Below are 12856 nucleotides of genomic sequence, written 5' to 3' on the forward strand. Positions count from 1 at the left end.
CACATGAACGACATTATCTGACAACTAAACTGCATATGTTTCATAGGATTTTATAAAGAATTTATTACATAATGATGAACGATTGCAGGCAAAATTCTTTGCACCAAGGTGTCGCACAACAAAGTGCGTGACACCAAAGTGTTCGTCAGGCAGCAGACTACAGGTTAGGCCAGGTACTGCACCAGATTTAAAGTTGCTATGGTGACAGACGGCGTTTTTGACGGTGTCTTTATATGCAGATGATGTTGCTCTATTCCTCATTCTTACCAGAAAAAGATTTTTTTACATTACATGTCATTTAGCAGACGCTTTTATCCAAAGCGACTTACAATGGAATTGAGAACAATCAGCCAGGGGTGGAGTCAAACTTGCGACCATCGCAAACATGATGTCTTTCGCACACAGGGTACCGGTCTTAACCACTGAGCCACTCCACAGGTGCCTCACAGGTTACTCAGCGTCCCTAAAAACCACACTGTTGTCGTTGTAGCCGTTGTTGCATGACTACACGTTAGCTCCTCCCGCTAACCTGAAGCTGCTGCCAGCTAATAGTAACCACGGCAACTGCTTATTTGGGCGACCAAACTCGACTCCCGCTTCTCTGAAATCACCGGCGTGGAAATGTTTCGCGTTCGTTTGTGATGTGGACAAAAAAAACCACAGTGTGTAAACTATGTTCTGAGCGTGTAGCAAAGTACGGGACGTAGACGTAGACGTTACTACGACAACACCTCTGTTGACACAGACTTCTTCAAAAATAAAGCAATAACTAGCGCTATAGTCAGGTTACTTTTGTGTGTTAAGAGGACAGTGTTGACCTGAGACACTTTGTGGACATTATCTGACCGTGAAGGTTATTGATTGGACCGACATTTGTTCTTATTTTTCTTCAGAGTTTTGTTTAGTCGCGAGTTTCTCCGATTAGTTCAAGGTCTAACTGAGGGGGGATTCTGTGTGTGTGTGTGTGTGTGTGTGGAGAGTGAGGTTGTTATTGTGTCTCTCCACATTCTTCAGTCTCAAACACTCGATGCACCTGTTTCTGTCCGTCCAAAACACACACACACAAATCACGGTCTTTCGTCAGTGGTTTAACAACGCTGGTTGAGGAAATCTTCCTGCACGACATGTCACATAAATCCACATATTTTCAACGGCAACAACGCAAGCGTGTGTGTGTGTGTGTGTGTGTGTACATGTGTCAGTGTGTGTATGTGTGTATTTTCTTGTACAGGCTTTGGGTCAATAACTGTGGTTTTATGATCACAGCACAGAGTCAGTTCTCAGAGGAGGAGGAAGTTTGAGGGGATTTTAGTTCTGCGCTAATGACAAATGCAGACACTGTGTGTGTGTGTGTGTGTGTGTGTGCGTGTGTGTGTGTGTGTGTGTGTGTGTGTGTGTGTGTGTGTGTGTGTGTGTGTGTTGTGTGTGCGTGTGTGTGAGAGAGGCAGACTTAGGTAAACTGTGAGAAGATAACCAGTCTTTTATCACTAACTTGTGTTTTAGCATTTGTATCACAGCACTTTTTCACTGTGTGTGTGTGTGTGTGCTGTGTGTGTGTGTGTGTGTGTGTGTGTGTGTGTGTGTGTGTGTGTGTGTGAGAGAGAGGCAGACTTATGTAAGGTAAACTGTGAGAAGATAACCAGTCTTTTATCGCTAACTTGTGTTTTAGCATTTGTATCACGGCACTTTTTCACTGTGTGTGTGTGTGTGTGTTTCCTGGCATTCCTACACTTCCCAGTGTCCTTTGCTCCTTTGCTGCGTGGGTGTGTTTTTTTTGTGCTTGCAAGAAGTAAACCCTGAAGTTAACAACAGTCAGAAAACCTTTCTTTCACCACAACCCGTCTTGGCAGATGGCCGCACATCTTGACGTCTGGTTCTGTCAGGTTACAGGCGCGTGAGTAGAGCTCAGCTCCTCCCGTCTGTTTTTAAACTCTCTACTTTAAAAACACACAAACAGAAGCGACATCTGTAAACAGGAGTGATGACAAATGACAGACCACGGACACAAGAACAATGGCAGCTACCTAACGCCGTCCACGTTTGAAGTCGTCGCGCTAATGCTTGACAGTTGGTGGGTCTGACGTTTTGGTGGTAGAAGAAGAAGAAGAAGAAGAAGATATCTGAGGTTAGCAGAGCAGCGTCTGTCATCTGGGGCGGATTATGAGCCCGTGGGCTCCTGGGAACTCACAGCTGTGCAGAGGATGCGCTAACAGCACCTGCCTGTCAAGAGTTTTCTTGCTAACGCCCTCTATTGGTGAATCTGTACATTTCCATTGTATAGTTCTAGCTCTTGTTTTGTACGCGACACAAACCAGGGACTTGTAAAGCAGCTGAATCATTAGAATCAGTAGATTAAAAAGATTCGTTGACAGAATGGTTCAGTACCTCCTGCACAGACTCTGTCACGATTAATCTTGAGCTTGTGTTTGTCGTGTAGTGTGTGAACTCGATACGTGACCTGATTTTATTTGGTAGCACTTTTTAATCGTCCAAAGTTTGTACCGTCTCTCGTAAAGTCGGGAACATTTCCCAGCGTCTGACGTACGTGTGAGGAAACGTGGACCGCGTTCGACGCCGCTCCACTTCTCAGAGAACGAGTGATGTGACGTGTGCGGACGTCCACACAAGACAGGAAGTCCGACGTGTCCAGACGTCCAGGTGGAGGACGAGCTTTGTCGAGAAGTGAATCCAGATGTTTTCCTTTTCGATTTAAGCAACTGTGTCTGTTTCTGCACTGAAGTGAAACTCGTGAACTCGGAACCCTCTTACCTGCTCACCTCGTCGCCTTCTCGCCGTGTCGTGATAACGTGGACGCAGCTGGAAATCAGCCGTCTTTCAGGGACCTGAAGAGAGACAGAAAACATCCAGGTTTTTGTTTGTCAGAGAGTTTGAGGCTGTTTTCTGGTTTTAATCATTTCTGTCAGGGAATCAGGGAAGATGTGTTTTTTCTTCTTCTTCTTTTTTATAATGCCCTCAAGTCGCTTTCTTTTATTTCTTCTGTCAGATACATACATATGTATATGTATATATATATATGTATATGTATATATATATATATATATGTATTCTTTTTGTCCTGTGCCACATCTGTGATCCATTCATATGCAAATGATCTCTAAAGTTAAAAAAGCGACCCCTGTCTTCTTCTTCTTCTTCTTCTCTCTGAGAGGACCCTGTCTTCTTCTTCTTCTTCTTCTCTCTGAGAGGACAGAGGTAGATTAGGTGGAGGCTGAGCGTCGGGTTCTTCGTTTTCATGTGAATCAGCGGGGGGAGACATGGCTGAGTGTTTGCACGCACACACACACACACGCACACGACACGCACACGCACACACATACACATACACACACGCACACACACACACACACAGGGAGCCCTGGTTGAAACTATGACCAAACACAGTCACTGTCTTTGTTCCTGAGGAGAAACATCATCACCTGTTTGACGCTCGGCGCGTCGTCTCATATTTTATTGCATGTTTGCTGCATGACGGCAGTAACGCGGCTGCTGCCGCCGCACCACCGCGCACCCCCCCCTACACTGAGAGGAGGCGGAGTCACTCTTACAGACACAATGTCTTTTTCTTTTTACGTTCATTAGTCATTAAACAGGTCTGGGAGATGAAGTTCTACACATGATGATGATGATAAGAACTTAAGTTGGTGCAGCAGTGGCATGGTTGCCATGGTTACCACTATCGTCACCGCTGTGGTAAAGCGGGAACCAGTATTTGTTATATTTATTGTTAGAAAAGAAGAGAAAATGTGACTTTTTGTGTAACTTTTAAAGATAAATTACATTATACTTTAGAATCAAAATCAAATAAGGTGACTAAATGTTATATAATTATATATTTATATATATAAATATATATATATTTATAATATGTTGTCATATGCAAACTTTTGACAAAATTTTACTTTACTGAAAGTTTTGAAAATATAATATAGTGACTATTGTATTATAGCTGTATATTAGTTTTTAAATAAGCGTAAAAAGCTTTACATACACACGTTTACTGAGTTAAACGTACTTAAAGTTTTGAAAAATATCAGTAAATAATTTGACAAAAATATCCACTTCCAAAAAATGCTCTAAAAATCGTAAACATTAATGTGTCTTTCAGCTTTTTTGGGTTAAATCTTTTACTTAGATTGAGTCTTGATCAAATATTGAATAATTAGCAGGATTTCAACCATGTTAGGGTTAAAGTATTCTTGAAAAGTTCGCTCTTTCTCTTCTTCTCTTTTTGAATGTCGTAGAAAAAGAGCAGCTGTTTTTGTCGCTCTGTGATAGCGACTGACGACACGTCGTCTCTGTGTTTTGTCTTCCAGGTGTACGCTCCATCTGCCAGTACGGCCGACTACAACCGGGACTCGCCGGGTTATCCCTCCTCCAAACCGCCCAGCGCCGGCTTCCCCAGCTCCTTCTTCATGCCAGGTACTGACACCTGGTCCCTGAACGCAGCACCACTCTGTTCCTGCTCCAAGGAAAAAGAATCACCTCCTCATTTTCATTAGTACTACTGTACTGTATTATTTATACGTCATATACTGTATACATACTCCTCACAGGTGAAAACACAAGTGTTCAAGGTCCAGAAATTGAAGATCATCTGACGTTATGAATTTTTGTGTTTTTGGTTTTTTTTGGGTTTTATATCTATACTTTACTACAAATCTTTTTTGAAATTTAATTCTTGCTGGAGTACAGATGGTACAATACCACATTTCAGTCATTTTAAAGCAGTTTTTCTGTCATTTTTCACTCATTTTAGACGTTTTAAACTATGAAGCTGTTCACACATTTGTGCCGTCTCCAAGTAAGAAGAAATAAACAGCATCACTCGGCTAAAATGCTGTTTCTGATTTTTAGTTTTAGTTATATTTACATAGGATATAAATGGATATTTTTGGATGTGTCAGATTTAAAAAAAAGTTGTTTTTGCACTACATTCATATTGATATTTATCTTTAACTCGTCGTGTGTGTGTGTGTGTGTGTGTGTGTGTGTTCGTCAGATGGACACAGCGGCGATCCCTGGAGCAGCAGTAGTAGCAGTATGAGCCAGCAAGGCTACCACAGCAGCATGTTGAGCGGAGGAAACTCCGCGCACGGCGCCGCTCAGAGCTCCTCCTACTGCGGCATTCACCCTCATGACAGATTGGTGAGCAGAGCTGTCAATCATGCACCTGTCGTGTGGGCCAGACGGGGTTAGCTTCGAGAAAATGACTGGAAACTGTAGTTTGTAACGTCGCCTCCTGCACCAAAGTCCACAGAGAAAATAGCTCTTGTTTTTAGCTGGTTGCTGGTTTACTGCCTCTTTTTTGTAACTCTTTATGAGGCATTTCAAACTCTAAAGTCACAAAGTAAAACATTTGAGCCACTGATGGAGGCAGACGTTGATGAACAATGGAGCTTGGTGCAGGAGGAGTGAGCGGCTTAAAAGGTGATTCTGGTCTGAAAAAGTGTTAAAGATGGTGATAGTGAGCCACAGGGGGGCGCTCACAGCACAGTCAGTGCCGACGCGCTCCAAAAAAAGCGCACTCTCCCTTTAAAATGTTGTATTTTACCACTTATCTTGACTTGACGTGTTCACATTTGGACTCATTAAACGCAGCTGTAAATCTGTCACCAGATGTTCAAATGAATACGAGCTCTTCAAAGACGAGGCTCCGTGTTCGCCTCGTTCCTCGCTCTGTTCTTACTCAGCGTTTCCTGTTGTTCCTGTAGTTTGTTCTTTTTCTCTTTTTTTCCCCCTTTGTTTTACGTCAAAGTCACGCATGTCACGCCATATGTCCGTCCGTCTGTCTGCAGAGCTACCCGTCGCACTCGTCTGCGGACATCAGCTCCAGCCTTCCACCCATGTCCAGCTTCCACCGGGGAGGTGGAGGAGGGGGAGGAGGAGGGGGAGGAGGAGGCGGAGGAGGAGGGGGCGGAGGGAGTGGAGGCGGGGCCAATCACTACAGCACCGCCTCTTGTACAGCCCCCACAAACGGCACAGACAGCAGCATCATGGGTAAGAAGCTCGTTGCATGGGTTTTGTTGTTTGGCAACAGCGGGCGAGGTCATGTGCTGTCGGCCAGATGGTGGCGCTGATGTTTACATTACAGCTGATGTTATTAATCAACTGAAGAAGAGGAGAAAAGAAAATGAGCCTCTTTCATTTGCGACAGTGCGTAATCATGTCCATATAACGTTAAGTGGAAGAAGAGCTTCTTCTCTTTTGATCCGACTGGAACAAAAATGAACACACGTGGGATCATATGATGTTTTAATCTAGTCCTGAATCATTTTTTAATCTGTTCTTTTGGTTTTTTTACTTGGCTTTTAAACTGAACTGCATGTTGGTGGAAGAAGGTTCCGCCTGTGAGGAGCAGGATTTCAGTCCGTAGGTTTGGTAAATTTAAAGCTACTTGTTGGACGTCCATGGTCCTCAGAGGATGAACACTAACAACTGTGGGAATAAATGAGGCTGTTATTTTTCCTTCAGCTGCTTTGCTATGAAGTTTGCTGCCTTTGGTGTCTTTAAAAGTTGTTTGAACACCATTGCTAGTCAAAGAAGATGCCTGTTAGCGTGTGGATAACATCAACATAAGGCAAGAAAAAGGTAAAAATAGCCAGTTGGGAAACGTTTGCCAACGACTACACATGAAATTATGAAATATTCAGTCACACAGCATCAGAAAAACATACTGTCATAGGCTATCTGCTGCCATTACCCTCTGTAGGGCTAATCTTACAAATGCTAAAACGCTAAAACACTAAACTACGATGACTAGAATGGTAATAGCTCCTTCTGATGGGACTTGTGACATCATGGATGTTTTAATTTGGTGTTCAAATGGTAAATTCATTCAAAAATGCCATTGCTAGCACGTGAGTAACATTAACTTAAAAGTCAGGATTGCAGAGAAAGAGGCAGTGTTAGCTGGCTAACATTTACTGTTTACAAACTACACAAGTCTGAACTCTATATGAGAAAAAAAACACAATATATTAACAAGCATAAACATTTGAAGGCACCTAAACGTCAGAATTTTAGCTTCATCACTGTTAGCCTGCACGTATTAGCATTTAGCAAACGCAGCCTAACAGAGCTGCTAGCGTGGCTGTAGCGCTCAGTTGTTGCTGTTTGGTGACGTTTGCTTGTTTGAATGTCTTTTTTTCTGTCGTCTTATTTACACACGACGTGGACTTAAATCACGACAATGACGACGTGACGCTGACGTGGTTAAAGGTCATTCAAGTCTCAAGTTTTTGAGGACTTTGACTGACGTCTGACGCTCTGTTGTGTTTCCCCCACCACTGACCGCCCGTCTGTCTGTCAGTGATGATTGAACCACAGTTATCACTCACAACGACAACATTAGCAGCGCTCACATCCACCACATTTATTCACTGTCGAGTCATAAATTCCTGCCGTGATCACAATCACATGATTTAAACCACTTTTCTTTTCTTTTTTTAAAAGAAAACAGTCGAACTCAGTGTCAGGGGAAAAGGCGGAGGATAAGTGGGAAACACTTGTACTCCATTTTGGCTCAAGCTTGACATCACACACACACACACACAGAGTGTGCCATATGGACCCCTTGCTTTGAGTCTCATAGAGCAAATAGGACAGCAATAAGAAACAGATTGAAAGTTTGTTTTGATGGGAAGACTCCTCTCCAACATTCCACACACACACTCATACAGTATACGAGCCAGAGTATTGTGTGTAAACACAACACAGACCTAATGAAAAACACCACACTGTTGTTTAAATGTAAACATATGACAGACGTGTGTGTGTGTGTGTGTGAGTGTGTGTCCACGTCTGTTTTTTCAGCGCGGCGTCTGTGGTCTCTCCGTTAATCTCGGTTCATCGCCGTGATCGGTATCTTCCGCTCACGCTGGTGTCGACTCCGGTTCCACTTCACTTACGATCTAAAACAAACATCAACACAACACAGTGACACACTCGGCTCGCGCTCAAGTGTTTTTTTTGTTTTTTCATGGTCCACTTTCTCAAATGTCAGGATTTGCCGCTGTTTTTCTCTCTTTCCTCTTGGACTGGATTTCTGTCGTACTCCACTGTGATCATTAAAGGGACAGTTCTTCTATGGGTTACAGTATTCTGTATTGAGATTTCAAGTACAGTTAGCTAGATAATAATCTTAAAGTTAGCTAGATAATAATCCTAAAGTTAGTTGGATAATAAACCTAAAGTTAACAGGGTAACAATCCTAAAGTTAGCTGCATAATAAACTTGAAGTTAGCTTGATAATGATCCTAAAATTAGCTGCATAATAAAGCTAAAGTTAGCTGCATAATAAAGCTAAAGTTAGCTGGATAATAATCCTAAAGTTAGCTGGATAATAAACCTAAAGTTAGCTGCATAATAAACTTGAAGTTAGCTTGATAACAATCCTAAAGTTAGCTGCATAATAAACTTGAAGTTAGCTGATAAAACTAGCTGATTAGCTGTAACTGGATAATAAACCTAAAGTTAGCTGGATAATAATCCTAAAAGTTGGATATACCTGAAAAGAACAGTCTGTAGTTAGCTGGATAATAAATGTAAAGTTAGCTGGATAATAATCAAAAAGTTAGCTGGATAATAAACCTAAAGTTAGCTGGATAATAAACCTAAAGTTAGCTGGATAATAATCCTAACGTTAGCTGGATAATAAACGTTAGCTGGTAGCTGGATAATCCTAAAAGTTAGCTGGATAATAATCCTAAAGTTAGCTGGATAATAAACATAAAGGTTAGCTGGATAATAAACCTGGGTACCTGAAAGAACAGTCTGTAGTTAGCTGGATAATAAATGTAAAGTTAGCTGGATAATAATCCTAAAGTTAGCTGGATAATAAACCTAAAGTTAGCTGGATAATAACAAACCTAAAGTAAGATGGATAATAATCCTAAAGTTAGCTGGATAATAAACCTAAAGTTAGCTGGATAATAAACCTGGGTACCTGAAAAGAACAGTCTGCAGTTAGCTGGATAATAAGTTAGCTGGATAATAATCCTAAAGTTAGCTGGATAATAATCCTAAAGTTAGCTGGATAATAAACCTAAAGTTAGCTGGATAATAAACCTGGGTACCTGAAAAGAACAGTCTGTAGTTAGCTGGATAATAAATGTAAAGCCGTGTGATTGGTCAGTTACTGTGAAGCTGGTGTCCCAGTGAGAACGTGCTCGCTCCATAAGTTTATAACTGACACAAGGGAAAAAAAACCAAGCAGAACATTTGAGATTTGAAAAAGTAGAATGTTGAGTTTTTGAAGAAGAGAAAAAAAAGAAAATGCGTTTCATCTCCTCTCTGTGACGATAAGCTCCCATTTATGAAAAAGATTTTCTCCACCATGTGTTCAAAATTATACATCAAGTCAGGAACTGAAGGTTGTGTGTGTGTGTGTGTGTGTGTGTACGTACGTGTGTGCAGTGTGTGTGTGTGTGTGTGTGTACTGTGTGTGTGTGTGCATCTGTGTGTGTGTGTACAGTAATCCCTTGCATGGTTTACTAGGCCAGTGGTGGCATGAGTGAGACATGAGGCTTTAACCCCAAAACATATGCTGCTTCCTGTCTCTGAGTCCAGTCGAGTTCTGTCTGTCTGTCTGTCTGTCTGTCTGTCTGTCTCTCTGTCTGTCTGTCCATGTAATAGATTCATTTGCCATGAAAGGATGTCATTTTGCCATTTTACATGTATGTGTGTGTGTGTGTGTGAGTGTGTGTGTTTGAGAGAGTGTGTGTAGCATAAACTTCCCATCTGGGATCTGCTATCAAGAGGGATGAGGGAGGATATCTGTGTGTGTGTGTGTGTGGGCGCTCATCTGGTCCTGTGAGGTCACTTCCTTCCTCTCTGGCCTCAGAGATCTTCTTCAGAGTGTGTGAAACAGATTTAGTTTAGTTGTATCCAAGTCAACTATTTGCACACACACACACACACACATGCTGTCAGTCACCGAACATGGAAATCAAATTACATGTTCGCGTCTGTTTCTATTAAAGTGTCTTTTTGATTTTCAGTTTTAGGTTTTTGCTAACAATTATTAAATCGTCGTCGACGTAGAGGCAGATTTTTTGGGGAATAAGAGCAAAGATTTGGAGCAGATTTTTTTTTTGCAGTGGAATCTTCACAGGAAGTTCAACCTGGGTGAAAGTTTTTAAAAAGTATGTTATCGAAACACGGCCTACGGCAGGCATTTTTGAAATATCATTTTATTTTTATTTATTATTGTGATGAAAAAAATCTCCATTCCCTCTGATAAAATAATCGCACAATTAGATGTTAATTCAAAATCGAGGGACTGACACGGACAACATGGCTGCTGTTAACAAAGACTCGTCACCTTAAAGTGATTTCAAATACTGTCTCTAATATTATTCTGATGGTACTTTCTACTTTACGACGCCTTGTAGTTAGCTTAAAATGCTATAACTGAACACGTGGATGTTTGTACATTAGAGCGCGTCAACAAAGCTATACCGTGTACCAGCTGTAGGGGGAACCCAAGAGCAAATCCTACATTGTGATACTTTTTAAATTGAGCACGTTTTTTCTCACGGTTTGACAGCGTTTTTCAACAGGAAATCAAAGTTTGTGTCACTTTGTAAATCATCCTCTGTCCCACACCAAACCCCACAGAAAAATCACAGCACACAGGAGTCGTTGATCCACTGCTGCCTCCATCACTATGTTGAAATGTGTTCTTTTTTGAAATCCTTCGTTCAGTTTAACCTCAGTGACACAAACTGACCACACGGGGCAGCAGCAGACCAGCTGTGACCTTAAAAACACTGGTCTTCTTCAGTTTCTTGTCTTTGACACAGCGAGATAAAGCGGCGAGTATATTTGGAAGATATCACAAACTTTAATCTGACGCAGACTTAATTGGATGAGTCATCTGTGAAGTGACCAACATCTGTTTTCGCCTCGTGTCGTCGCTGTCAGCCGTGTTTTTAATGAAAGCCACTTCCTCCTTTGGCTCCGTCAGTGCTGACGATGTGTCAGTGTCTCGCTCAGCCACACGTCACAATATCAGCTCTGAATTTGGCCGCTGAGGTTCATTATGGTCTGCAGTCAGCTGTAACCAGTTTGTGGAAATGTAATAAAGTCTGAGAGCTGAATAATTCTCATGTCGTCCACTTCTTCTTCTTCTTCTTCTTCTTCTTCTTCTATCTTCTCTACAAATTCATTCATCAACACACACACACACACACACACGCGTGTCATCACAGGTGAACGACACGGTTCACGTTTAGACGTTGAGTTAACGACATCCTCATTGACACGGCTACGTCCCTGTGTGTGTGTGTGTGTGTGTGTGTGTCACAGCTAACCGAGCACAGAGCGGAGCAGCCAGCAGCTCTCAGACGGGAGACGCCTTAGGGAAAGCACTCGCATCGGTAAGTACGACACTCTCACACACACATACATGTAAAAAAACGTACGAAGAATGATGAATCTTTCCAGAATAAAGTCGGAGCATTAAAAAAGTCGCAATCAAAAGCCAAAGAGTAAAAAGTCGTGGGACTTATTTGATTTTTGTGTGTTTTTTTTCCGTAGATTTATTCTCCAGATCACACAAACAACAGCTTCTCGTCCAATCCCTCCACACCTGTTGGTTCTCCACCTTCACTCACAGGTGAGAACACACACACACACACACACACACACACACACAGAAGCAGAGCTGAGCCCAGACTTCTCTGGTTTCAAATGACTTTAGACTCGACTTGAACTTGACCTGAGTCTTGATCCGACTTTGTTAATTCAGTTCACCTGAGACTCGTTGACGTTGATCGAAAACTTGAGACTTGAATCCGTTTGAAAATGGCGTCACTTCAAACCTGTTTCAAGCAGACTTCAGACCTGAGTCTTGATCTGAGTTTCCTCAAACTTAACTTATTCAATGCAAACTTCTTCCTCCACAGTTCAAACTTCTTGATTTCCACCAAACTTCTACTTTTTTGAATTCTTCTTCTTCTTCTTCTAATAAATTGTTCAGCGCAGATCAAACTCCTCCTCCTCCTTCTTCTTCTGTCAGTTTCACTTCTTTGACCATTTGTGTGATGACTCAAACTTGAGTTTGATTGCGAGAGTTAAGACTTGACTGATCTCCATCATCTGACTTTGTTTCAGTAACCTTTGAATCATGTCCTTTCCCCCTGAGCTTTTACACATTTCTCAAAGTCGTAAATCAAACTCGTTTAGACTTGAAACTTTGACAAATGACACTTCTGTCCGTTGTCCTTGGAGTTTTTATGACGGCATCTGTCATGTTTGCTTCTCTGCCCTCTTCTGGATCATCTAATCCAAACTGAAGACTGGACTTTAATACAAACAGTTTTCTGGTACACTAATTCTTGTTCCTCGACTCTCGTGGGCTCTCCTCACTCCTTATCGTGAAGAATGGAACTCCTCCTGATAATGGCTGCGCACACACACACACACACACACACACACTCGTGACTGATAGCTTTAATTCGCCACCACTTCCACAAATTGTTCACAAACCTTGCAGCTCTGCGAAGCGCATCACTCCTCCTCCTCCTCCTCCTCCTCCTCCTCCTCCTCGCCCGTCATTATAGCTGTCTGCGATATTGCCCGCTAAAGCGTAATTGGTGTTTATCATTGTGTCAGAGTTACTCCACTTTTTACAAATTAGAAATGAAGCCTATTAGAGCAAACTACATGCAAATTGATATCCAAGGCTAATTCTGCGAGGGTGTTTTACAACGTTGGACCAAGAATAATTTACTCTGCCGTTTAATACACATATTTGTATTTGCACATGAATGTACCCAGGTGATTATTCATTAATTAGCATATGGAAATGAGCATGTAATATGGATAAAGGAGA

The 12856-nt window shown here is 41.9% G+C and overlaps 1 protein-coding gene across 8 annotated transcripts in view; it reads left to right on the plus strand.

Moving 5' to 3' along the window:
- Positions 1-12856, plus strand: part of LOC122787108 (transcription factor 4-like) — a 159714-nt gene that overhangs the window by 115922 nt on the left and 30936 nt on the right. For all 8 annotated transcript variants that reach the window (XM_044053688.1, XM_044053689.1, XM_044053685.1 and 5 more), the window contains 5 exons: positions 4335-4440; positions 5021-5166; positions 5817-6018; positions 11329-11399; positions 11560-11638. In XM_044053688.1, coding sequence (XP_043909623.1) covers positions 4335-4440; positions 5021-5166; positions 5817-6018; positions 11329-11399; positions 11560-11638 — 604 coding nt within the window. The remainder of the gene's footprint in view (positions 1-4334; positions 4441-5020; positions 5167-5816; positions 6019-11328; positions 11400-11559; positions 11639-12856) is intronic.

The sequence above is a fragment of the Solea senegalensis genome, linkage group LG21 (genome assembly GCF_019176455.1).
Source record: "Solea senegalensis isolate Sse05_10M linkage group LG21, IFAPA_SoseM_1, whole genome shotgun sequence".
NCBI lineage: Eukaryota > Metazoa > Chordata > Actinopteri > Pleuronectiformes > Soleidae > Solea > Solea senegalensis.